The sequence below is a fragment of the Eretmochelys imbricata genome, chromosome 7 (assembly GCF_965152235.1).
Source record: "Eretmochelys imbricata isolate rEreImb1 chromosome 7, rEreImb1.hap1, whole genome shotgun sequence".
NCBI lineage: Eukaryota > Metazoa > Chordata > Testudines > Cheloniidae > Eretmochelys > Eretmochelys imbricata.
Window position 1 is genome coordinate 120,505,243 of NC_135578.1, and position 27,332 is coordinate 120,532,574.

The window sequence follows — 27,332 nt, forward strand, 5'->3', positions numbered from 1 at the left end:
CAGGAAGTGGGAACAGGAATTTGGTAGGTGGCCATCTGTCCAAGTCTGCATTAAAATTATACTTCAGAGCTGGTAGTGCTCTGGGATGCTACCAGCCGCCATCTTTTGGGTGGGAAGGAAAATCCAAGACCTCAGCAGCTTGTGGCCACTAAGGATCCCATGAAATCTTTCACAAGAGGGATAGTGTATGTCCAGTGTTCATCCATGTTCCCAGTTGGGTTAATTGCATCCTACCTCCTTAAGTTTTACTTTATTGCAGTTGTATATTTACATTCTTCAGTTCCTGACTTAAACTGTTTTGTATAATGATGCTTTGCTCTGTTTATAAAGCACCCACAGTCCACCTTAAGGCTGCACTTTAGTGGGAGGTTGTGGGATCCCAATATACTCCTTACCTCCCTCTCTCCCTGGGGTGGTTTGTGAGGTTTATACTTTGGTAGGACACTTCATCCAAAGATCTCAAAGCGCTCTACATAGTCTGCATTTTTATTTGCCATTAACTAACCCCTGGTACATCACTTGCTGTATGTGGTTTTTTTTTTTTTAAACACAAGACTACAACTGGAGTGATTGTGTCAACATACACAGGAAGTAAATACCAGTTATTTAATACTGTGAATGAGGACTGTTTCTTATCAGCTGGCTCTGGGGTCTGTGTAGCTTTTTTTTTAAACCATGAGGAAGTAGTTTGTAATCCTGAGATGAGATTACTGCAAGTCTTGTTTAAAAGGTTTAAGTTTTCCTAATGAAAGTTGGAACATGGAATGTATGTTTGCTTTCAGATTAATCTATCAGTGTAAGGAAATAACTTTTCTGCGTTTTGACTATTACCCTCGTTTGGTTTGCTATGGCCTACAGAAAGCATAAAAGCCCAACTACTACTGATGACTGAGGGAGAGCCTTCATTAGGTCATGTGATAGAGGCTTGATTTATTTTCCCTCCTCTGAACTGATGTCTGTAGTTCCTTTCCTAGTGCTCTACATATGTTGTGTTGCTAGCAGATGCTTATGCCTATTGCTCTGAAACCTTTATAGCTGACACTGATCGTCACCTTTGACAATCTCAACATGGGTTAAGGAATGAATGAGTGTGAAGAATGAAATCCTTACATCCCTAAAGACGGTGTTTCCAGGTTAGCTGTGGGGACAAACTAGCAGTATAGTGTGACCATTTGACAAGAGAGAGCTTGGATTGCTTTCTTTTCCCCCTCCTTCTCTTCCCTCCCCCTCCCACCCCCGCTTCGTTGTACCAGAGATGGAAACGTCCAAGCTTGATTCTCAGATCCTAGATAAAGCTGTAGGACTGGCAGGTGGGGGAGGAATAATTGGAGTGGAGCACGTTTGATCTGGAAATCACTGAGCTGTAATAGACATGGAACTCCACAATCCTACTTCAGCAGAGCCACATCAGCATAGAACACACTTCAGAAATGTGTGGGTTTTTTTGTAAATACGCAATCTAGAAAAGGAATGCCGTGCTGTGTGAGGGGGAAAAAATATTGTGTAGTTCTCCAGTTCAAGCTAGATCAACCTATTGGCAAAAACATTTCTATATTTCTTGTCTGCTATATGTATTTTAGTTTTCTGGAAGTAGGAGAGAGAAGGAACTTGGCTGTAGCCAAGGATAACGCAGGGAAAGTGCTCTGCAAGCTTCCCCATAGCACTTTCCCTGTGCACGTAAAATGTGATCTGCAGCTAGCATCCCCTGCAGTTCTACTCATGGGGCCTCTTCAGAGCAAAGACAAATTTGTGGGGGGGAGGGGAAACCTGAGACCATTAGACTTATTTCAAATTTGGTCCAACCCAGGTCTCCACTAATGAAAGCTTGTGCATGTATAAAATCAGGGTGTGCTATCTAGCCTTCTTAATTTTACTGATTGCCACTGTAACCATGTCTCAAAGGTGCACGCGAATCTCTCATTTCAGAATCCATTGTAGAAGATAGTGGATTATGAAGAGGAATGGTGGGGCCGTGTAACAATCTAGAGTTTGAGTTCAGGGTTCAAGAGTCCCAGCTCCAGTCAAACTGGACAAAAGGACATTGTCTGAGAGCTCTAGCCCAGGGGGAGGGAAATGTCTCCTGTCAGCTGATTAATCTCTCTCGTACTGGCCCACTACATATGTACTCTTGCTCCTTCCCCCACTGTATATCCCAGCGGTTTTCAAACTGTGGATCAAGACCCGAAAGTGGGTCGTAACACCATTTTAAAGGGGTCACCGGGGGCCAGCATTAGATTTGCTGGGACCCAGGGCTGAAGCTGAAGCCTGACCTCCACTCCCACCCAGGTTGGCAGGGCTCCAGCTCTGCTGCCCCACCCCAGGGCGGAGGGGCATGGGCTCTCCTCCCCCCGCCCCCCGGTGGGTCATGTAGTAACTTTATTGTCAAAGGGGGTCACGGTGCAATGAAGTTTGAGAACCTACAGTAGCATAGAAGGTGCATGGTTGCCTGATATACGGTATACCTGGTATACTTAGTACCACTACAGTACGTGTTCTCTCCCCACCCCCCCGCCCCACCTTAATGGCCAACAAACGGGAATATCTTGTCCAGAGTGACTAAGTTGGATTTGTCCATGGTACTGGGTGCTGCCTGTGAGGACTAGCTGGCAAATATACAGGGACATGTACAGTATTTCCAGAAAATAATTTTGCTATGAATGGATGTTATTTACTACAAATATTGTACAATACTTGCCATTCATGGGCAGCAGGCTAAAGCCAGCCTGCTCACACATTGTAGCGTGCCCGCCTAAAGATAGATCTCTGCATGCCATGATTGATAGGCTATTTCCTTTATGACCAAAACACTCATTTTCTTAGTTTCTTTTGTTCCTGGAGCAAGCAAAAGCAGTGATCTGCTCCTTACAGATGACTTGGGTTATGTGGAATGTAGCCTGTGTCATACAAACGGATTTTGCGCTTTTTTTTTTTTAATTTCAAGAATATTTAGTGTCCAAAAAACAGTTGTTTGTTTTTTCTGTTTTCTTCCCCCAGAGCGTATTGGGAGATGCCTGGAGCCTTTGGAAAACTGGGGGGAAAACCCCAGTTGTGACACCTCTTGATGCCAACAGGCCTTTTCAGTCTGCCAACCTTTTCTTCACTGTGCTATAAATCTCCCCGTTCCAGCCCTCTCTGCAGTGCTGGCTAGACCTTGGAAGTCAGACCCGTGTCTTTTGGCATTGACCTTGCACAAGCTAGCCAGTGGTGCTAACGTACAGGATTGGTCTGAAGGAAAGCGTTGGTTTTCATTTTGCTAGGAACTGGGATGAATCAGGATTGTACTGTATTTAGTTAGCAAGCCAGTGTTGGCAGAAGCGATGAGTATAGTGGGCAGTGCACTGACTTATCTTTTTTAGCGGGGGCAAGGTGTACAGGTCTGGTATATGTAAGGACTGTGTGGTCGTCTTCTTCTGTTTTGTATAGGTTCTCATACTGTACTCCTTGCTGTAGAATCTGAGCACTTTCTAGGAGTGCATTAAATAATGTGGCCAAACATGTGACAGATTTTCTCTCATCCGCTGCCTGCAGGGAGGAGCACATGCAATGGAGTGACTCGTTTTGGTAGGGTTTTTTGGTGGGTTGGTTGATTTTGATTTGGGGTTGGTTTTTTAAATTAGCAGAGCATCCTGTATATGTTCGAGTATAAAGTCAAAGAAATGTGCCTTGCACTTAAGGAAGGAGGTGTGGTGGTTTGTGATAGCCCTTAATTCCTGGGGGAGTTCATTCCATAGATTCAGACCTGCCCCTGAGAAAGTTCGGTCTCCCACAGACAAGCTTTACCCTTGTTGTAATACATGCCAATTCTCAGATGTATTAAAATTGGCTCAGTTGCATCTCGCATTCCAATTGTGTTGACCCACAAACTTCTTACCCACTTAAAAAATCCCCAGACACCAGCCAGTCAAATCTTACTAGCCATTGACAAACGTATCTTGAAGAATTTAAGCGTCCGTTTTGTTCCTTTGTTTTGTTTTTGAATTTGAGGAATCACAGACTTATTAATAAAATATGTGGAAGGCTATCCGTGCGTCTCTGGCTTCTGATACCATTACAAACTCATGAAATACTGTGCTTGACGTGACCCTAACATGATGCTGCAGCGTTTCCAGGACTGTGTTCTTAATACTTTCACGAACCTCCATTGTTTTATTAGTGCTGTAACTCATAAACTATCGCAGTTAAGAGTTGTATATCATCCAGTCTCTTCTATTTCTACCCATTCAAAGCACTCTTAATTTTCCAGAACTACCAGGAACTGCAATTTCAGTCTCTGTACAACAGTGGTAGGACAAAATACCTATATCAGGAGGGAAAGCGTACTAGACATGTAATGAAACGCTCTGAGAAATTAAATCCAAGCAAGCTGGATGTTAGGCCAAAACACACAGAGTATATGGGCAGGGCTCTGCAGTCCTGGGCATTTCTGAAAGCAATCTGGCTAATTCGGCTAGCGTTCCTTCAGGGGAAGTTCACATTGCAGTGGTCATTAAGACATCCTCTCACGGGGTGAAATACGTGCTGCAGACCTCCCACACCAGCTCAGCTGTCAGCGTCAGAGCTGAATTGTAGCCGCCAGGGTAAGAGGTAGCGAAGGCACATGTGAGAACTGTACCAGACGGGAAACAGAGGCCTCGGTGTATGTGGGCAGTGGAGGTGCAGCAAGAGGACAGAGGAGTTGGGGGGGGAGGGATTAAGATCCCGAATCTGGAACCAAATATCGAAGAGGCTTTTATATATTTTTTTAAAAACTACTTTAAAAATGCCAGGTCTTGTTACAGGTAGAGGAGCACCCTAAATTCAGGATTCTGACTTTTCCCTTGTTGCTGTTCACTACCTCAATAACTCCTAAAGCAGAGTAAGGAATTCAGCTCCCTCTCTGTTAGGCCTTAGTGGGATTATCAGCTGTTGCTGGAGACCCATAAACCCGATCTCAGCTCTTGGCCTTTCATTCCACCTCTTTTAACAGTTAACCGCTCCATAAAGCAAAACATTCACTGGCAATCAAAACAGGCAAACCTAACTAAACCCAGCCCTCCCAAAACTCCCCCTCTCAAAAAAACCCCCAAAAAACAAAAAACAAACTTTTTTAACACTGTTTCCATCACCAAATTAAGTAAAGTTGCTTTAGACTCTGCTCTGTGTTAAAACACGGCTTTGTTTTTGATTACTCCCTAAAGAGAGAGAGAGAAAAAAACAATATTTCAAAGAGGACTCTGCATGTGTTTCCTGCTGAGGGTGTTCTGTGAGGGCTGGCTGCTTTCAGGCTAATGTTCCTGCTACATTTTTGCAGATCCTCCTGGTGAATATCTGTTTGTTGAACTTTATAGCAAAGAGCAGGGTTGTGCTTCTCTGTCTGTTTTTCATGGATGTGATTTCTTCACTATGTGCATAACTGGCTGTCATAAATGTAAAGGGAAGGGTAACCACCTTTATGTATGCAGTAATATAAAATCCCTCTTGGCCAGAGGTACAGAATCCCCTTACCTGTAAGGGGTTAATCAGTTCAGTTAACCTAGTTGGCACCTTCCAGAAGGACCAATGGGGAAAAGATACTTTCAAATCTGGTGGGGGAGGAAGCTGAGGCTTTGTTTTTGTGCTCTGTATGTGTTCTCTCTGGAGACCGAGACCAGGCAAGTAATCCAGCTCCTACTGAATGATACATCTACACTTACAGAAATAGTAAGTAATAGCAAGGAAATGTGTTAGATTATCTTTGTTTTAGCTTGTAAATTTTCCCTGTGCTAAGAGGGAGGTTTATCCCTGTTTTTTGAAGTTTTGCCCAGAGGGGAATCCTCTGTGTTTTGAATCTGATTACCCTGTAAAATTACCTTCCATTCTGATTTTACAGAGGTGCTTCTTTTATTTTGTTTTAATAATAAAGTTCTGTTTTTAAGAACCTGATTGGTTTTTAGTGTCCTAAAAACCCAAGGGTCTGGTCTGTGCTCACCTGGTTCCCCTATTTGGTTCATAGATTATTCTCAAGTCTCCCCAGAAAAAGGGGTGAAGGGCCTTGGGGAGATATTTTAGGGAAACAGGAACTCCAAGTGGTCCTTGGTGGTGGCAGCAGTACCCATCCAAGGTCAAGGAAGGATTTTTGCCTTGGGGAAGTTTTTAACCTAAGCTGGAAGAAATAATCTTAGGGGGTCTTTCACATGGGTCCCCACATCTGTACCTCAGAGTAGGGAGAGAGCCCCTGACACCGGCTCATGGCAATGTCCTTCAAGCACCTATCTCTGCTCTGTAAAGAGCAATGTGTGTATAGAATGTTTGGTCAGGATGTAAGCGACCTTAGTGCTGCCAGGTGGACAAAAAACTATCCTGTAACCAGGAAAACTGTATAACATGACTACCTGGTGGGTACCGGTCTCCAAAGCTGTGCTCTGGAGACTTGTAGTCTACTTTTCAAATGGCAATACTGCTGGTGGTGATGATATCCAAAAAGAATACATTGGCCACATTCAAAAAAGATATGAGCCTTCTGACTTTTTTTTTTCCCCCTGCCCCCTCTAAAATTTCCTGTAATTTCCTGTCATTCCCACCCATTATTGTCGGTGCAGTGGTAGCAGATCAAGGTTTCTTGACCTGTCAGTCATGACTCCCAGTGGGGTTAGCTGTTTCTTGTCGCATGGTGGGGGAATGAAAGGGGAGAGAGAGACAAGCTTGCTCCCTCTTCCTGCCCCGGCCCCTCTCGTACCAGAAGCATCCTGTTGTGATCCATGGGGAACTGCCTATGAAATGCCCTATGAACCAGCACAACCTTTGAAACATCATGGGGTTCACTGGTAGCATGGGCTAGTGAATTGAACGCAAGATGTCAGGGGTTCTAATCCCAGCTCTGACCCTGACTTGCTATGTCATCTTGGGCAAAATTTTATTTCCTCATGTGGAAAATGGAGATGATGTTAGAGCAGGCTGTGTGTCTGTAATCAACGTTTCTGAAAGATTGAGATCCCAGGATGGAAAGGACTGCAGTAGGGATAAGCACTTGACACCAATGCTTTGGGAATTGGCACAACGGGTTCTGGAGCACAGCTGAGCTCGACTAATTGCATGGAGCTGAATCTTGGGTTTCTGGGGTTGATTATGGGGATGCAAACATTTGCGCATCCCTGTGGCTGATATTTAAATACTCCAAGCAATGCTTTAGCCACAGGGTCTCTCTCCCTCCCCCTCTCCCCGTGTTAGATCTTTGCCTTCTATTTAAAAAAAATGCTTCTAACCTAGAAGTTGGCCATAACCAAGTCTGCAGTGAGTGCAGCCTGTGAGGTGCTGTTGTGTATTTCAGAGATGAAAGCCGCCTTTAATATTTCACCAAGTTGAATAATTTATTCTGGGGCTAGACACCTCCTCTGCACGGTGACTCATGGTCCAGCCTCTACCCTAAACTACTGCAGCCAGCTCCTTGTTTTAAAAGTGCTCTGGCACCAACTACCATTTTAAAAAATGGAGATTTGTCTACTTAAGAATTGGGTTAATTGGGCAAAATCCTAAGGAGAAAGTGTCACTTTAAAAACATTGTTTTATATGTTGTATGAGTTTTAATGCTGATGAAAGATGCTGGACTGATGGTCCCCTTATTAGCAGAATTTAGCTAGCAGAGATCATGGAAATCTCCATCAATGTACAAAAATTAAATTAGATTACTAAGAAGTGGGTGTGAGAGTGGATTTAATGCTGCTGAACTCTCATTACTTCCCATTTCTGATGCTCATGACTTCCATGCCCTCTGTTGCTCCTGCATATTCTCTGAAGATTTGCCCTAAGAGTTTGCTAGATCTGTGTGCCAAACAATGAATCTTAATCTATTCCCTTCTAATATATATAAAAAATGTCTTGCTCACTCTCACTCTCAAAAGAAGTATTAGAGAACTGTTATAGAACTCCAGAAAAAGGAAAAAGTATCTGAAATAACTGTGTCTTGGAATTATCGTTACCGTGAAAACACTCTTAAGATTGGTCAAGTCGTTCTCAGCCTTGAATGAAACACACTGCATCTTTGAAGGAAAATGTCTGACTCAGAAGGAAAAGGCCTGCATGCCAGGTTTGGAGGAGTCCTGATTGCGTCTAATGAGAAATAACTCCAAGAACAGTTGAACCTGTTGATTCCGTATAACATGGTCTAGGTCAGCAGAACCGATTGTAAAGGGAGCAGTTTCCTAAATGCAAGTCTTGTGTCAAATGTTCCAGTTTGTTGCTCTAGCACATACTTTGTTCCCAAAACTTTTGGGTTTTGTTTTTTAAAGTAGTGTTGACTAGAATACATGTAATTCGCTCCTGTAGGTGAGATTCCTGCTCCTTTTTAAAATGTTGTCCCGCTCCCTTTGGGGTATAATTATTCTTGTTTACTGTGTCAAATTCCAAAAACGTATACCACTCTGTCAAAGAAAGAATACTAGTGAGTGAATTTTATTGAATGTCAAAATCGTTGGCGAAATCCTTGGTTAATCAGGGCTCCACTTTCCTAGGTCAGACACCAGGTCTGCATAGAGGCTTCCCGTATACCGAAAGCACATTCTATAGCTAACTGAGCCAGGGAACCTCAGAACCCATTCTGAGATACAAAGACACCTTGAAGGCCAACCTCAAAGTGTGCAAGATAGACATTGAAACCTGAGAACACGTTGCACTGGACAGACACAGATGGAGAAATCTGTGCCATGAGGCTGCATCCACTTTTGAGGAGTAGTGGCATGTAAGGTCTTTTTGCAGGAGAAGAGAGCACATCCTAAGGCCAACACGTAAAGCCCTCCCCGTAACTACTATACTTGTAACTGCATCTGCAAATCCAGGAGTGGACTCACTTCCCACGTGAGAAGCCATAAAAACAAACAAACCCAGAATTTAAGTCAATACTAGGTGAACACTCATCTGACGAAGAGACAAGAGAATCCATCACCACAGTGGGCCTTAAACTTGCCAGGTTTAAGGGTCACTGTTTTTTTTAATTCAGTGGGTGAGACCTGTAGTATCCAAAGGGGAGATGGAGTTGGAGATGGATTGGGTCTTTAAATCCTCCCATCCACAGGTCGGGGTGGAGGTGGGGGTTATCCAGGCTATTTTTTCTTACTGATTTTTAACATTTTACATTTTAATGTTATGTAAAAAGTAAACTTTTTTTTCTTAATTTCCCTTTAATTCTCCTTTTGTTTTATGACCTATTTCCATTATTTTCCCCCACACCCTTAAGAGAACTTTTAGAATGGCCATGTTGTATAGGACTATTGGCCCATCTAGCCCAGTGTCCGTCTTCTGATGGTGGTTAGTGTCAGATGCTTCGTAGGAAATTAACACAACAGTGCAATTTCAAGTGATCCATCCCCTGTCATCCAGTCCCAGCTTCTGGCAATCAGAGGTGTAGGAACACCCAGAGTACGGGGTTGCATCCCTGACCATCATGGTTAATAGATCCATCAATGGCTATCCTCCATGAGCTATCATTCTTTTTTTAACTCACTTATTCTTTTGGCCTTCACAACATTCCCTGGCAGTGAGTTCCACAGGTTGACTGTGTTGTGTGAAGAAGTACTTCCTTGTGTTTGTTTTAAACCTGTGCCTATTAATTTCATCAGGTGACCCCCTTGTTCTTGTGTTATGTGAAGTGGTAGGAGTGGGAACATAGATCTTCCTCATATGGGTGGTAAACAAAATTTTGGAGAGAGCGATGGTAAATTTTCATGCATTGCCAGAGGTGAAAGTAAGCCGGAATGCCCCGGTATGGTGTACTGGTAAGAGCCGGAGCGCTGTACCGGGATCAGCTTTCTCAGAGGGCAATTTAAAGCCTTGGGGTAGCAGCGGTGGGGCTGCGGCAGTGATTTAAAGGGCCCTGAGCTCCAGCCGCTGCTACCCCCCCCCCCCAGGGGCCCTTTAAATCCCCGCCGGAGCCCTGCTGCCCGAGCCCTGGGGTAGCGGTGGTGGGGCTCCAGAGTGGATTTAAAGGGCCAGGGCGGTAGCGGCGGCTGGAGACCTGGGGCCCTTTAAATCCCCGACGGAGCCCAGCCGCTGCTACCCCAGGGGCTCGGGCAGCAGGGCTCCGGCGGGGATTTAAAGGGCTCAGGGCTCTGGCCGCTGCTACCACAGCAGAACCCCAGGCCCTTTAAAGCTCTGCCAGAGCCCGGGGGCAGTGGTGGCAGCCGGGAGCCCCCAGGGCTCCTCAGTGATTTAAAGGGCCCGGGGCACTGCTGCAGTAGTGGCAGCTGGAGCCCTGGGCCCTTTAAATCTCCCCCGAGCCCCGGGGCTCCCAGCTGCCTCCGCAGCTGGTGGCTCGGGGGTGATTTAAAGGGCCCCAGGCTCCCAACTGCCACTGTCGCAGCTGGAGCCCTGGCCCTTTAAATCAAGATTTAAAGGGCCCGGGTGCCTCTTTTGGGTAAGGCCACGCCTCTTCCAGTTGAGACCATGCCCCCTGCTCAGGACTCTGGTGTACAGGTAAGTCCTCTAACTTACTTTCACCCCTGTGCGTTGCCATCCTAACACATGAGTTGGTAGCCATGAATGAATGACTGAGGTAATAGATTGTGGAGCCTTTATCCCTCGGTAACCGATGCAGATCCAGCCCATGTTCCTGACATATTAGGTGGCTAGATGAAATGAGTTGTCTGTCTTGGTCCATTTTCTAATCATGCCACAAAACCCAAAAACTAGTGTTCCCCCTAGTAAGCAGACTCGGCACAGACCAAAGGATTGGATGGGCCTGGGGACAAGATCCCCTACCTATTGCAAGTACCGGGTCAGGCCTGAGGCATGCTGTTAAGAGCAGTGTGCGGGGGACGCTTGCATTGCTGCTGCTGTGCTTGGTTTGTGAACACATGGAGGACTCCAGCCACCACCTTTTGTGAACAAAACTCCTATTAAAATTAATTTTAAAGGCTTGGATCACACCTCAGAGTTATGCCATCTTTGGCATTAAAGTCTGATTAGCATCTGAGATTAGGATGAGCCTCTAAGGGTTAATCCAAATCACAATGCACCATGTAATGTTTGCAGATGGTGTGAGAGCAAGAGCTAGCCTTGTACTGTCTTGGCAGCGCACAGATAACTTCGCATAATTCCCTGCAGATGTTCCTGTAGAATGGTTTTAATAATGAATTGTGAAGTCAGGCTAAACTCCTGAACAGAGGAAAGGGGGGAAAAAACACACAAGAAATGCGTCACTTGATTCTGCTTTAGAAAAATAAGTCTCTTAGCAAAGTTCCTGTAGCAGGCAGGGTGCGGGGGAAGCATATCAGTTTGCACCACGGTAGCCCAGCCTTTGCTCAACTGAGGGCCACCTTGGCTACTTGCCCATAGCCTGCAAACCCCATGTAATTTGCACAAAATGGAGCAAATGGCAGATGTCCAAATCTCTCTCAGAGGGGGCTCTGGCCTGTGAAACTACAGTGCTAGCATCCAGTGCTCTGTTATCTAAATGGAATGTTGCCTTCTTGAACCTGTAGTCTCCATCTGTGGATTGCATTGTGAAACTCGCCTGCATTTTGCCGACCTTCTGGTTAAGTGTCTGTCGGCCCTTACATTAGAGGGGAATTTGCAACATACAGGGGTTATAGCTTGGACTTGCCATCATCAGGCCGGCTCTCAGTTTGTGAGCAATGAAGCGCCTCCCCAACTGAAGTGGAAGTTCTAGAAGTGGCTGCAGGCTTGCTCGTGGACTATAGGCCTTTTCAGCTGCAGAAGTTGCTTCACTTTTCAACCAGGGTGGTGATGTAGAACATAGGGGCAAAGGCAAGGTGGCTAATGGGAACGAGCATAGGGAAATGAAGACCATCACATTTGAGATGGAAGCAAAACTCTGAGCCTACTGTGCTCAAGCCCAGGGGGGACCAGATAATCTCAGTCCCAGAATACTGAAAGAATTTGCATGTGAAATTGCAAGTCCAGTCGCAAGGATTTTTAATAAATCTGTCAAATCCAGGGTGGTACCACGTGACTGGAGAATAGCATAAACCTACTGCCTGTGTTCTTAGTATGGCTGATGCGCAGCAACAACGATAATTTTACATTCCAATGGTTAAGCCAGATAATTGTGTTGGGAGTTGTAGAGGGTATTGCTGTGATGCCTCCTTTCTATTTGTGAATCGGGCATTGACTCTATGTTCCATGGTCTGTCCTGAGTGACCCCAGTCGCACACTAGAGTGTCCTTAATTTAGTTGGGGATTGATCCTGCTTTGAGCAGGGGGTTGGACTAGATGACCTCCTGGGGTCCCTTCCAACCCTGACGTTCTATGATTCTATGATTCCATTTGTGCAGCAGGTATCTGCATCTGCCATGATTTGTACGGATGCAGTTTAGGGTTGCCCATGAGCTTGCCTGGAGATCAAAGCCAGGGATCATCTGTGTTGGGTCTTTCATGAAATGTTTATTTGTGACTGCTTGTGAACTCCATTCAGCTTTCCAAGCTTCATCAGGGTTGAAGTTGCATTGGCAAAGGTTAAACGCATGGGTCCAGAAGAGATTACGTGACTTCAAGCTGTGGTGAGGGATGTTAAGGTCCTGGTGGTTGGGGTGAGACTTTTGTTTTTCACGATCCGCTGGAATTCCTGAAGGGTTGCGGCATCACAGTGAATGGATTGGGGGACAATGTGTGGCAGCCAGTGAGGTCAGCTATTTAAGAAAGGGAGGGGGAATCAACCTGGGCACCTACAGACCCATTAATCTGACCTCAATAGTAGGCCAGGCTTTAGAACAAACATTGACAGAATAATTAAAGAAAATGGGATGAAATGCAGCATGTGCTTACTAAAGGCAGATGTCAGACTGATCTGATGTCTGTCTTCGATAAGCAAACTGATTTACTAGACAAGGGAAATATGGTAGATCTCATTTATTTGGACTTAAGTAAAGTATTGGGAAATGATTGATTAAACAGGAGAATATGGGGATTAGTACAAGAATTGTACGGTGGGTAAGGAACTGGCTAAAAGGGAGATCGCAATGGGTTGTGCTGAAAGGAGACCGGTTGGGCTAGAGAGGAACTAGTGGAGTTCCTCAAGGATCAGCCTTGGAACCAATCTTATTTCATATTTGCATTAGTGACCTTGGCATAAAAAGTAGGAGCGTTGTAATGAAACTTGCTGATTAGACAAAGTTGTGAAGCATTGGCCGCACTGAGGAGGATCAGAATATCCTACAGGAAGAATTGGATGACCTTTTGAGGACTGGAGTAATAGAAATGAGATGGAAATTTTAATAGTACGAAGTGTAAGGTCATGCACTTAGAGACCAACAACCGTTTCTGCAATAAGCTGAGGATTTCAATTGGAAATGGCAGAGGAGAATGACCTGAGTGTATTAGTAGATCACAGGATGACTGAGCTACCAATGTGATGCGACCTGGGGGAGGGGGAGGCGCAAATGCGATCCTAGGAGGTATCAAGAGAGGTATTTCCAGTAGAGATAGAGAAGTATTAATGCCATTGTACAAGACCCTGGTGAGACCTCATCTGGAGTAATATGTACAATTCTGGTCACCCGCTTTCAAGAAAGATGAATTCAGACTGGAGAATTGCTATTAAGATGATCAGAGAAATAAAAAGCCTGTCCTATGAGAGACTAAAAACTTTACTTATTTAGCTTAGTAAAACAAACTGAGAGGGAATAACAAATTTATCTGAGCATAAACTTTTGTGAGCGATAGCTGACTTCATCGGATGCATTCAGTGGAAAATACAGTGGGGAGATTTATATTCACAGAGAACATGAAACAATGGGTGCTACCGTACTCACTGTAAGGAGAGTGATCACTTAAGATGAGCTATTACCAGAGGGGAAGAACACCTTTCGTAGTGATAATCAAGGTGGGCCATTTCCAGCAGTTGACAAGAACGTCTGAGGAACGGGGGGAGGGGGGAGAATAAACATGGGGAAATAGTTTTACTTTGTGTAATGACCCATCCACTCCCAGTCTCTATTCAAGCCTAAGTTAATTGTAGCCAGTTTGCAAATTAATTCCAATTCAGCAGTCTCTTGTTGGAGTCTATTTTTGAAGTTTTTTTGTTGAAGAATTGCCACTTGTAGGTCTATAGTCGAGTGACCAGAGAGATTGAAGTGTTCTCCGACTGGTTTTTGAATGTTATAATTCTTGACGTCTGATTTGTGTCCATTTATTTTTACATAGAGACTGGTTTCAGAGTAACAGCCGTGTTAGTCTGTATTCGCAAAAAGAAAAGGAGTACTTGTGGCACCTTAGAGACTAACCAATTTATTTGAGCATAAGCTTTCGTGAGCTACAGCTCACTTCATCGGATGCAGCTATAGCTCACGAAAGCTTATGCTCAAATAAATTGGTTAGTCTCTAAGGTGCCACAAGTACTCCTTTTCTTTTTACATAGAGACTGTCCAGTTTGACCAGTGTACATGGCAGAGGGGCATTGCTGGCACATGATGGCATATATCACATTGGTAGATGTGCAGGTGAACGAGCCTCTGATAGTGTGGCTGATGTGATTAGGCCCTATTTCCATCCCACCATCAACCTCAGCCTGGACCAGTCCATGCAAGAGATCCACTTCCTGGACACTATGGCACTAATAAGCTATGGTCACACAAACACCACCCTATACCGGAAACCTACTGACCGCTATTCCTACCTACATGCCTCCAGCTTTCACCCAGATCACACCACATGATCTATTGTCGACAGCCAAGCTCTACGATACAACTGCATTTGCTCCAACCCCTCAGACAGAGACAAACACCTACAAGATCTCTATCAAGCATTCTTACAACTACAGTACCCACCTGCTGAAGTGAAGATGGTGGGATGGAAATAGGGCCTAATCACATCAGCCACGCTATCAGAGGCTCGTTCACCTGCACATCTACCAATGTGATACATGTTCACGGCTGCTACTCTGAACCTGAGAGGGAATAGGATTTCTCTCTATAAATACCAGAGGAGAGAAAAGCTATTTACGTTTGAAGGACAGTGGTAGCACAAGAACAAATAAGGATATAATGGCCATAAATAAATTTAGGCTGGAAATTAGAAGGTTTCTAAACATCAGAGCAGTGAGGTTCTGGAACGGCCTCCCAACAGGAGTCATGGAAATAAGAAACCTAACCGGCTTTAAGATGGGGCTTGATATAAATGTATTAACAGGATAATATGGAGTTGCCTTACTAATTTTTAATGTAAATCTCCATTTGAGACTTAAAAAAAATCAAACCATATTTGAAGAAAAATGAATCAGTCGTGTTGTAGCTGAGTGTTTGGTGGGAGGAGGGGATGAGTTATTTTGTTGTAACTAGCCAATTCCATAAATGTTTAGTCGAATCTTCTGTTTCAGGTTTTTCAGAGGCCTTCAAGGGATTGTGGGTGATGCTTAGCAGTGCAGGTGCTTCGTGACTGCTTTCATCTGACAGCTCCTCTTGGGGGCACTCACGGCAGCACAGGTCTAGCTCGAGGAATTTACAAGCTGTGCTAGGAGGCAGTGGAGCCTGGAAGCAACTTAAGCCAAACTGTGGGGGGGAGAAGAAATAACCAGAGCTTTAAGAAATATAATATAAAATACACTTTCATTAAATCAGTATTAAGGTTGAGAGCCCACATTCAAAAGTTAAGACTTCTACTATAATTTTTAAGTTGGCCACATTGGACATGCAAAGTTATAATCTAGTCCTTTGCACAATTATCTTCTTCATCTGCTTCGGAGGAAGGGTTTATATAAACTCTTCCAGTCTAATTAGTATCAGCTGATTGTCAGCTTCTGGCATACTAATTATGTGTGTTCACTATAAATGTATGTTAAATTTAATATGCTACCCAAGTTTAAAAAAAAAATCAACGAAAGTCTGTTTTTGAAATTACTTGGCTCTGTTAACTTCTCTATATCCACTGCCATGGGTGAGCACCATGTCAGGGAAAATCTACCTCCTGCTGGGAAAGGAGAACTAAATTTAAACTCTGACCATGAATGTTGTGAAGCAAAGTTTCCAAATCTCTATTGGGCCAGAAAATGGAAATCCATGTCTGAGGTCTTAGTGGCGTTACATAGCAGCTGTGGAATGGCTGGCCAGTGGATATTGTTTCCTGGGGCGCATGATGTATTCAGTCCTACAGAATAGAAAGGAGTGGGTTTAATACCTGTATATCCTTCTGGTGAAATATTCCATCACAGCTGCACCTGGAACTAGTACTGGGGGATTTTAACACCCACGTTGAAAATGTGCTTCCGTTAAGAGATAACTGAAGTTACAGATTAGTTGGCTTGTAGCAATATGCTCTACAGCCTCTTCCATAAGTAAGGCCCTACCAAATTCATGGCCATGAAAAACATGTCACAGACCGTGAAATCTGGTCTCCCTCCATGAAAGCTGGTCCTTTTTTGTGTGCTTTACTGTATACAGACTTCATGGGGGAGACCAGTGTTCTTCAAATTGGGGGGTCCTGACCCAAAAGGGTGGGGCAGGGGGGTCGCAAGTTTATTTGGGGGGAGCTGTTGTGAGATTGCCACCCTTACTTCTGCACTACCTTCAGAGCTGGGCAGTCAGAGAGTGGCGGCTGCTGACTGGGGGCCCAGCTCTGCAAGAAGCAGGTCAGAAGTAAGGGTGGCAACACCATACCAGGCCATCCTTACTTCTGCGCTGCTGCTGGCAGCGGCTCTGCCCTCAGAGCTGGGCTCCTGGCCAGCAGCCGCTGCTCTCTAGCCGCCTAGCTCTGAAGGCAGAAGCAGCAGCTCAGAAGTAAGGGTAGCAGTATCACACCACCGCACACCCCCCCTACCCTTGTGACCCCTGCACAACTCCTTTTTGGGTCAGCACCAGAGGCCCCACTTCACTAGGCATCATAAAAATATTTACAAAAATAGTCCCTGTCCAAAAGATCTTGCAGTCCAATCAAATACACAGCAGATGGATGTAACAAAACAAGAGGCAATAGGAGAGGGAGGACAAGAATAATAGTGACAGTGACCCAGATAATGTGTGTGGTTCAGAGACTTGCATATTTGTGTTTTTTATTATGGTATAAATAAATGGATGTCTCCAATCCCCAGTGGCGCTCTATCTAGCCACTATTAGCCAGCAATTTTCTGTAGGTGGCATGGTAGAAGTGGGCCTTAAAGGGGTTGGAAGGAGGCTGAATTGATGCTTTACGGACTGAGATCACTACTAAATCATTGCATGACTGTTATAAATATATTTTAACCTGTCTGTGCTTCCATTTCCCCATCTCCATAGCATAAACTACTCAATAATACCTCCAGAGTGTAGAATTCAATTACTGTTCCGATATCCTAAGGGGAGAGGTGCTCTAGAAACATTAAGTTTTTCATATTTTGTATCCCCTTTTGAAGTGATTTTACAGAAGCCTTGGTGCAAGGATTAAGAAACTACTGCCTCTGATTTTTATTAGAGACCAGATGGGGGTGAGGGAACCTCTTCTTTTATTGAACAGACTTCTGTTGCTGAAAGAGACCAGCTTTCAAGCTACACAGATCTCCTCTTCTTGATTTTTATTGTTTGAGGTTGTTCGGTTTTTTTGTCCTTCTGGTGCTAGGGTTTGTGTGGGCCCCTGCTGTTTTCTCTTTAAAATGTGTTGACTAGAGCTGCATCGCTCAGACTTGTTTTAAGTGGTTGGATCAAAGAATCTGCTAATGGGATTCTAGTTACTGGAACAGGGACTGTGGTGGAGCAGAACTAAATTCTGATCTGAGCTCTGCTACTGACCCCCCATGTGGTCTTTGCATGGGGGCAATAATCGGCACCTCTGGAAAGCTCTCTGCAATCTTCTGATAGTACAGTAGAAATGCTAAATAGTGCAATCGATGTCTGCTTCCAAACGGCTGCAGGACAACTGAACTCTGCACAAGATCACTGACTTGCAGAGCTGTGACTGTTTTTGTTTGATGCTCAGCGGGATCCCAGCAGAGTTGTTTAGGGGGCTATTCCTTCCAACGTTGATGACTTCTGTTTTTCTCTTGCAGGTTGGTGGTTTGTGAGCACAGCAGAGGAACAGGGCTGGGTCCCTGCCACATACCTGGAATCCCAAAATGGCACGAGAGATGATTCAGAAATTAACACATCCAAAGCTGGGGAAGGTATGAATTCTTTGGTATCTAGGGGAAACTTTCAATTAGACTCTTGATTTCAGAAATCCGACCTCTCTTGAAAACAAGTTACCAAAGACCAACGACTGCAGTGACTGCATGAGTGTGATTCTTAAGACCGTTCACTGGTCACTTTTGCTATCTAGTTACATCAAATTCACTGCCATGGAAGAGATCAGACTAGAGTACCAGGTCTGAATTTCTTCCTATTGGGTTAGCTAAGTGCACCAGGGGATTCAAAAGCAGAGTGTCATTTGTTAATGGTAGTGACTGACACTCAAGGCCTTCACAGTCTGAGCAGCCTGTGTCCTTGCATATCTTGGATATCCACATTCTGCCATTGTGGGAGAAAATTTGCAAAGTGAAATAATTTCTATCAAGAACAGTGAGTGTCTTTGTTTGAGGAGAAGTCTCCTGAAGATAATTCTAATATTTATTAGAGATGCTCAACAGAGGAGGAAGAGTGAATTCTACTCCTCACCTTTGATAACTTTTCATCTCCACAGAAGTTCAGCACATCTACGTTATATATTTTTTTTAAATTACCATTTGAATTAGATTTCATTTTTTGTGGGTGGAAGGGTAAATCGTGTTTTAGAACTGTCTCCGTTTAGAACTGTCTCACTCCACTAAAGCCGAAGAGTCACTTGTCATGGTAAGAAGTAGGCTTTCAAGTATTCCTAGCCAAGGATAATCCAGCTAGAATACATGTATCAAGCTCTAAAATGGGATAGTATGATTACACCTGTGTCATCCTACTCCATTATGAAAACTTAACCACCTTTTAATGGAATATTCATGCAGTAACTGTGTACAAAGGACAGTGTTTTATTACAATTTACTCAATTCTAAACAATCCATCACTGTAGTACCTGGGTGCTCTTTCTGTAAATGTCCACATACAAACAAAATGGAAGTGTAGCTCTCAGATCTTTCTATGAACCTCCTATATGAATATGGTATTGGGGTGATTGCCAATCTATTAGGAACAAACACAGTAGATTCTTATACTGTGCCCCAAGGGTTTGTCCCAATCTTCCATGGCCCTGTAACAACTTTCCTTGGTCTAAGCTAGTCATATCCCAGGCCATTAAGGGTTCGTAGACAGAGGCTTCGACCTTGAATTAGGCGTAAAAGTGGACAGGTAGTCAGTGAACCAGACTGGTGTGATGTGCTCTCTTCAGCAGAAACAGCACAATGCTTTAAAAAACAAGAGCAAGCTGCTTTCACTGAAATTGTGTTCACACATTTCATGTCTTTCTCTTCTGAAATCTCCCCGTTTCCTTGTCTCCTAGGACACGTTAGATGTTTTAGACCTCGTAGTTGCTTAAGCCTTTCATACCCTTGATTAATTTCTACGTGTCCTTGTTCATCCATATTACTCTGTTTAAATTACTTTTCAGAGTTGTTGCCAGATGGCACATGTAACCCTGAGGCACAGAACTTTTTTTGAACAGTTCCTGTATTTCCCCTTTCTGCCCTCACTTCTTTGTATTGCTCTCATCAATTATGCTCAACACACTCTGCCTTCTTCCCCGAATTGGATCTGCTGAAATTCAAGACTTTATTCTTTGCCTTTTCGGTCTCACTTCAATTCCCATGACAAATAATATTACGTTATCTCTGCTGCTGCTTTGATGTGCTCCAACTCTCCTTTTCTCTACATTTTTAATAATTATTTCCTTTTATGTCATCACCACATAATCAAAGACTACTTCTGTTCTTCATTTTCCTCCTATTCCTTATGTATCGAGGCCATTCTTTACCTTGCCTCATCATAGAATGGCTGCATGATGATGATTAGAAGCGTAGCAAGACTTCCAGACTGGGGGGAAGGGGAGAGAGTAAAAAGTTTCACATGCTTTAGTTAAGAGACAAATAAGAGGGCATATGCTACAGGTTTATGAATCAGGAATGGTAGAGGAAATAAAGCAGTCTCTTCCGTTTACTCTTTTTCATGATACACAAAAAAGGGGACCGCCAATGAAATTGAGAGGCAACACATTTAGGTATGATAAAGTAAAAATTTTAATCCTTAGTTAATCTGTGGCATTTACTGCCACAAGATGTCACAGAAGTCAAGAGTTTAGTAGGATTCAAAAGGGGATTGCTCATTTAAATGGATCTAATGTGACTGGATGCCCTCATTTATATAGGCTAAAAATGTTTAGTGGATATAAACTCTCATGCTTCAGGACCAATCACCAAATGATTGGTTAGGAAGAAACTCTTCCTGTAGGCAGTTTATTTCATAATTGTCTGCTGAAAATGTAGCAGCTGCTATGGACCACTGTTGCTGACAAGAACGCTGGATTAGTTGGAACAGCAGGGAGTTTCTTGTGTTCACTGGCATGTCTGCCGAGCCTTTGTTTGATTTATTCCTTTCTCTGGTAGTGTGTCTGAGCAAATCCCTGGGTCTGTATCTGGATAAATGAAATCTGTAACTTGAATGTGTTCTTCTCCCCCAAACCTTTACGTTATCTCTTCCTTCCTGATTGATGCTTTCTAACACTGTCCTACTCTGTTTGCTCTTGGTTTAGTTTTTAATTCTGATCTGCCTTGACTATAATCCAACCACAGCTTTGCCTCCCGCAGCACTCCTGTATTCCATCCTTTGGCATAATTACAGCGAAATGAAAGTCTTACGCAAGGAACTACAGATGGGAGAATCTTACCAAATTAAACTGGTGGAGGGAAATGACATTAAGAGCAAGGTGTGAAGAACGCTAGTCTCCTGTCTAGGTCCTGAGTTGTAAATCCCTTGTTCAGAAGCCCAAGAGAGTTAAAGTAAGCCTTTTCCTGTAACATAATTTAGTTTTCTGGCCAAAACGTTGTGGCCTATAAACTGCAACTCACACTTTTAAAAAAGTCCCTTCTCCTCTTCAGACTGTTGAGTCCCTCCCTTCCTTCTCACGTAAAACCCTCTGGTTTAGAACACTCTTTAATTCCAGCTGAAAGTAACTTGGCTTGTGATGGGGGGGTGGGAAAAACCTCTAATTACTCAGAGGAGCCAAAGACCCAGAACTAAGGATTCCAAGAATATGCAATGGCCTGTATTTCCTGTCACTTCTTTCCTGAGCACTCAGACTCCCACTGAAGCCAACAGGAGTGCTATAAGCGCACCCTCTTTCAGGATAGTTCTGTTCAGGGTGATGACACTGATTAGTAGTAGTAATATTTGTATTACCGTAGCACTTAGGAACTCTAGTGGTGTATATTCTGCTAGGCACTGTGCAGAGACCAAACAAAAAGATGGTCTCTGTCTCAAGCTTATAATTTAAGACCAGAGACAACGGATGGATACAGACAGAAGGCAGAGTACAATGAGACAGTATTGGTCTGTGGACTCCAGACCAGCAGCCTCACTGTTAATTTTTTGTTGTTGGTATCATGGAAAAAAGTTTTTAAGCAAGATAAGAAGGTATCTTTGCAGTAGCTTACAAGGAGCTCCTCCCAAGTGTGAGGGGCAGCATGGGAGAAGGCACTAAGGTGCTTGTTTGAAACTTAGGTTACTAATTATTTATTCCTTTTTAATATCTCCATGCTTTCCATGAGCAAATCACTCTTCTCTTCTGTTTTCTGTCATTCTCCCCATTTTGATCCCCTCTACAGCATGGTCATGGAGAACCATGCTCTCAGTTTTGCTTACTGATACAGGATGTCCCCAGACTGACTGAACATAGGCATTATTGGATACTAGGTAAAAATATCAATAATTCAGAAATCCTATTGAAATTCACTGTCATTGAGGCTCCTAAGTCATTTAAGGCACCTTTTGAAAATTTGACCCAGCGTCAGTAAATCCATACTGTTGTGTTTTGCACTTACATTAGCTATTTTGAAGCTTAATGTTCGGAAGAAGAAATATAGAATATACCTCACATACCTTCTTTATAGCAGCAATGAATGCCTTTTCTAATGCCCAAACTAGTATGGAAGCCTTTGTGAAAGACAAAGCTTATGCCTTTGTCTTGCCTTCCCAGTTCAGTGATTACTATATCAAAATCCCAATACATGAGCAAGAGAGTGAACTGAAGGACTGTCCATGTATGTGACCTGGCAAACTGTGTGTTCTGGCATTTCAATTAAGAAGTGTCCTCTGTGCACAGCTATTTTAATAATATCATTTTCACAAGTGTCTTTTTTTCTTTGTTATAATTTTAAAGCATAAACTGTTACTGAGTGTGAAACTAATTCTTAACTCTGTCATGTACACTTCTTGAACCCTTGACGTTTAAGAGAGTTAAAGATTATTATTTTAATGGTAGAAAACTGCGGCTCTGAAAATTGATGGGCCTGACCCAAGGAGTGTGGATCTGGAGCTGAACTTCCCCAAAATATGGAAATGTTCAGATGTCTCCATTTCTGTTTAATTTTAACTATCCATTTCTAGTCAGTATTTAGAAAAGCTTCCTGATTTTTTTTAACATATTTTGCCTGGACAAAGTATGCTTAAAATCAGTTTGTAGTAGAAAATGCATTTTCTCCTAATTAATTACTTACTGTACGTTAATTAAATAAAGAAAGAAAGAAAGTATACTAGGGATAGCATGTTAGTGCTCAGTTACTACAATGATGAGCATAGTACAACTTTGTAGCTTTCTACAGGTCCTATAAATACTTACTACTAAATGTAACACTGTATATATTTTAAAGTATCACAGCCCTGGACAAGGTCCAGGCCCCATTGTACCAGACTTTATACATAGTAAGACAGCATAGGCCCCAAAGATCTTGCACCTGAGTAGAGGAAACAACAATAACATCTCTTCAAAGTTTCAAAGTCCTAGACGCAAATTATCTAATCCAGGGTGTAAAAACTAAAATTCTAATTTGTTTTAAAAGCCAATAGCAGAGACTACTACTAAATGCAATGACAGTTCTGTTGCTGTGTGTTCCTGGGGCTCAAGAAGTTAATTTGTTTCCTGTATTGTATAAACTAAAACCCAAGAGTTTTACATTCCACCTAATCAGTTCTTGCTAACAAGACCAGTTCTCAGAATTATGTTGTTTTTATTCCCCACCCCTCCATCATTTTTCTTTTCTTTCTTTTTATGTTTCCATCCATGTTCCAAACTAGTTTCTAAGCGACGCAAGGCTCACCTGAGGCGCCTGGACCGGCGATGGACGCTGGGCGGGATAGTCAACAGGCAGCAGAGTCGAGGTGAATAGCTTCCTGTGGCATAGTCCCCTTAAAAGCACAACAGCTGAGCTTCTGCTGCTGCTCCTCATCTCCTGCCATGTAGCATGCCAAAAGGGAATGATTGGCATTTCGCTGGTTGACCCAATCTTGTTTACTTGGTGATAGACTTAAGCCTGAGCTGCAAAATTCAGATGTGGATTTCAAACATCCCGAAGTATTGATTTTCAGGGTATTTGGAGTAAGTTTGGTCAATCCACTCAGAGATGAGCCAACAGCAAAACTTGGCCCTGGAGTCTGACTCCCCACCCAGTTTGGGAGCAGTCAGATCTGGTGTTTGCTTCAGGCACATCTCTACTCTTTCGTTCCTAAGTTTAAACAAGTGATACTTTTACAGTTCCTTGTCAGAAAAATGGAGAAAATATCAGGAAACACAGGGATGTTTGAACTGCAAAAGCATCAGAGATTGGGTTTGGATGAGCACCTAGATGCATCTTCAAACTTCATCCAGAAAATTGAGACCTCTAGAGAATGTATAGCTTTCTGGCAAGATTTTTGATGTTTCCAGTAATGCCACAAGGACTGTCCTCCTTTTGGTGTTTTTCTCCTTGAGACTGAAACCACAAACACCCATTTCTGTAGAGGTTCCCCCCAAAAATATTGGAAAAGAGAACTTGGTCTCAAGGATTCAGTGTTCCTCTTTAGGGAAAGGTTAAGAGAGACTGGAGTGATATTTACTGGCCTTCCTACAATCTGAAGATTTTTTTTTAAACATAATGCAAACATTGACATTATGATTGGATTTTTCCAAAGAACTTGAACCATGAGAAGCTGATGAAGTAACCAGAATTGTGGATTAAAAGATTTACGTCTCTGTGGGATAGTCCTGACTCAGCAAGTTCTTGGTGTCAACCCAGTGCATTTGAGGGATGGAAGGAATGAAAGTGACTTTCCTCTATTATTGCTCTTTTGCTTAGAGGAGACCTTTGCTAGGGAATGGAGCCAGATCTATGCATAAGTAAACCCGATCTTATTTAACAATAAATAATGAATGCCCTTCCGGGTGCTAGTGTGTGAGGAGAGGAAAAGCAAAACTTGTGAATTTAGATTCCACTGCAACATGGATGTTTCTGTATACAGGGAAGGGAACCCCAGTTGTCACCAAATCTGTGTGGTTGGTTACAGACTGTTGTGTTACTTTGGCCCCTTCAGTGGTTCCCAAAAGCAAAAACATGTTCTTTTCATTATCGCTCCATGAGCCAAAAATATCATGAGAAGAGCAGGTCTTGTTCCTTGCCCAACAAAGGGGTCCCTGAGCCAATGAAAAGCCTCTGAAGAATATAAGTGCACATACTAGATATGAAGATGCCAAAACCAAAACACTTATTTCTGTGCTGCAGGGAATGGGAGGGTTTTTTCAGTTTGCATGTACATAGCCCTTGCTAGATCATTCTAAACTCTTTCCGACCAAGAAACTCTAATTCCCATGAATAACAGCAATTTCCAATATAGTGTTTTCAAACTCAACAAAGATACTTTTCTTGTTCTATGTATTATATTGCACCCAAAAAAAGACATTAAAAGAATATTTAGTTTGTAAAATCAAGCACTAAGAATTAGGAAATGCTGAAATTAATGTACCTGTGCAATCTTTATTTGGCCCCCTTGTGCGTATGCATTATAATAGTCTTTAATTTATATGATCACATAATGCATACGCACAAGGGGGCCCGTTCCCACCAGGCTTGACCCTTTCTTCCCCATCCCCTCCAACCTGTCCCTGTCTTGTCTCTTCACCACCCTAGCTAATGTCAGTTTTCAAATCCTAGTCTCCTTGCTCAGCTGTTCCTTGTCCCCTATTGGTTTCCAGTCCCAATCTCCTTCCCCTTGCTCCTGGTCCTGGTTTAGCCAGTCCTCCGCTCCCTCCCATAAGCCCTCAGCCCTCATTCCCCAATTCTCAATCCCAGTCTCCCCCACCTCCCGGTTTCCCTCTTCCCCTCTCTGCTAGCCTTCAGTCCCAGTCTCTCCAGCTCCTTGTCCTAATCTACTCCCCCTGCCTCCTCCCCATGTCTAGCTCTTGTTCCCTCTGCATTTGAATTAGGCAGTGAGAGTCTCTCTGCTAGGAGCTGAGGAGCCCTGATCTGGACCCAGCACAGCCTGCAGCAGGCTAGTGCTGCAATTGCAGGGAAAATTTAATTCCGCCCAGGACTGGCGCATGGTCAGTGCACATATAGTTTCCAGGAAATTTAGCTTGATACGTATGTTTCTGCTGAGCATGTGCAAACAGCAAGTTTTCAAAGGCTTTTAACTTGGGTGGATTTTCACAGGGACCACTAAAGACATATACCTGACACAAAAGCCACACCCCCTCCAAATTCCCTGTCCCTGCACCAAAGCATTGAGGAGCTAGCTCTATTCAAAGAAAAGGTCACCAGAATTTAACATAGGCAAAACAATGTATTTTTCTCTAGCCTTGTTCTGGGAAACAGCTGGATCATTTTAGCTGATATTTTCAAAAAGATCAGCCTGAGACACTACTGGTGTGGAAAAATTTCAGCTGAAATGATTTGGCAAAGTAATAAGCAACTGAAAACAGGGTGTTGTAAGGGGACGTGTTTGGGCAAACTTAAATAGGCAGTTCTACCAGCCCAACCTATAATATAGTAATCGTTTAGAAACTGGATTTTGAATTTGGAGACTCTAAAGGCCAAGATTTTTCAAAAGTGACTAGTGACTTTTGTATGCTCCAGCTTCTGAGTGTTTAACTTGAGACACCTGAAAAGGCATTTGACTTTCAGAGGGTGGGTGCTTAGCATTTCCTGAAAATGGGGCCCCCTTGAAGGGGTCACAAATTGTCCACCCAAAAATCACTAGTTAGGTTTTTTTAAAAAACAAACAAAAAACCAACCTTGGCCATTATTGTTTAGACTCAGAAGGCAAAAATATTTTGAAGAAGGCATTGCAATGGGTTCTGCCCTCTTCTGGGTGGGGGGGTCTAAGAGGATTGTAGCAAGCTCTGCTATTACTGTTGACCTAGCTAATGTAGTTTTAGATCAAACAGCGGAAGGAGAAAGTCAGCAGTTCACATCCATTCTCTCCACCTGTTGCTTTTATAGGGCCTCATAAAGGTCTGATTTACAGACAGTTACATTTTTATATATTTTACTTGGTACCTCTTTGCCACAAGTTAAGGAAAATGTAGCATTTTTGAGTTAATTCTAGTATAAACTTGCTTCCAATCAGTTCAGGATTGTTCCCTACAAACATAATTCACTGGGTAGTTTGTATGTGTTCTACTGACCTCTGCTGTATGGGGTCAGAATTACTTAGCCTTGTGTCATAAGCTCTCTGTTGCGAAGAGCTAAATGATTCTCCTTTAGTTCAAGAGATGGAGCCTGTGCCATTCAGAGCAGGTATGTGTGGCCAGTACCTGGCATGCTGTGGCTGCCACTACGATATAAATCATTTGTATGATCTTCCGATGCTGTGGTGATAAGAGCAGTTATGCTTCAGTATATAAAAATAGTCAGCAGGAAGAGACAAACTCTTAAAGAAGGATCATAGAATCATAGAATATCAGGGTTGGAAGGGACCTCAGGAGGTCATCTAGTCCAACCCCCTGCTCAAAACAGGACCAATCCCCGACTAAATCATCCCAGCCAGGGCTTTGTCAAGCCTGACTTTAAAAACCTCCAAGGAAGGAGATTCCACCACCTCCCTAGGTAACCCATTCCAGTGCTTCACCACCCTCCTAGTGAAAAAGTTTTTCCTAATATCCAACCTAAATCTCCCTCACTGCAATTTGAAACCATTACTCCTCGTTCTGTCATCTGCTACCACTGAACAGTCTAGATCCATCCTCTTTGGAAGCAGCTTTCAACTACCTGAAAGGGGGTATCAAATCCCCCCTCATTCTTCTCTTCTGTAGACTAAATAATCCCAGTTCCCTCAGCCTCTCCTCATAAATCATGTGCTTCAGCCCCCTAATCATTTTTGTTGCCCTCTGCTGGACTCTTTCCAATTTCAGCAGCTCCCCTCCAGCCTCTGTGCTCTGTGGGGGCGGGGTGCTACCCAGTTCAGTTGCAGGGCCTGAAGCCTGCAGCAGGCAAGAGGCATGTCTCCTTCCTTGGCTCCCTCCCAACTGAGCAGGAG

The 27,332-nt window shown here is 43.4% G+C and overlaps 1 protein-coding gene across 4 annotated transcripts in view; it reads left to right on the forward strand.

The window, feature by feature from the left end:
- Positions 1–27,332, forward strand: part of SH3PXD2A (SH3 and PX domains 2A) — a 376,104-nt gene that overhangs the window by 325,583 nt on the left and 23,189 nt on the right. For 2 of the 4 annotated variants that reach the window (XM_077823232.1, XM_077823235.1), the window contains 2 exons: positions 17,918–18,031; positions 23,121–23,204. In XM_077823232.1, the coding sequence (XP_077679358.1) occupies positions 17,918–18,031; positions 23,121–23,204 (198 nt within the window). The remainder of the gene's footprint in view (positions 1–17,917; positions 18,032–23,120; positions 23,205–27,332) is intronic. The other 2 variants (XM_077823234.1, XM_077823236.1) reach the window with 1 other exon arrangement.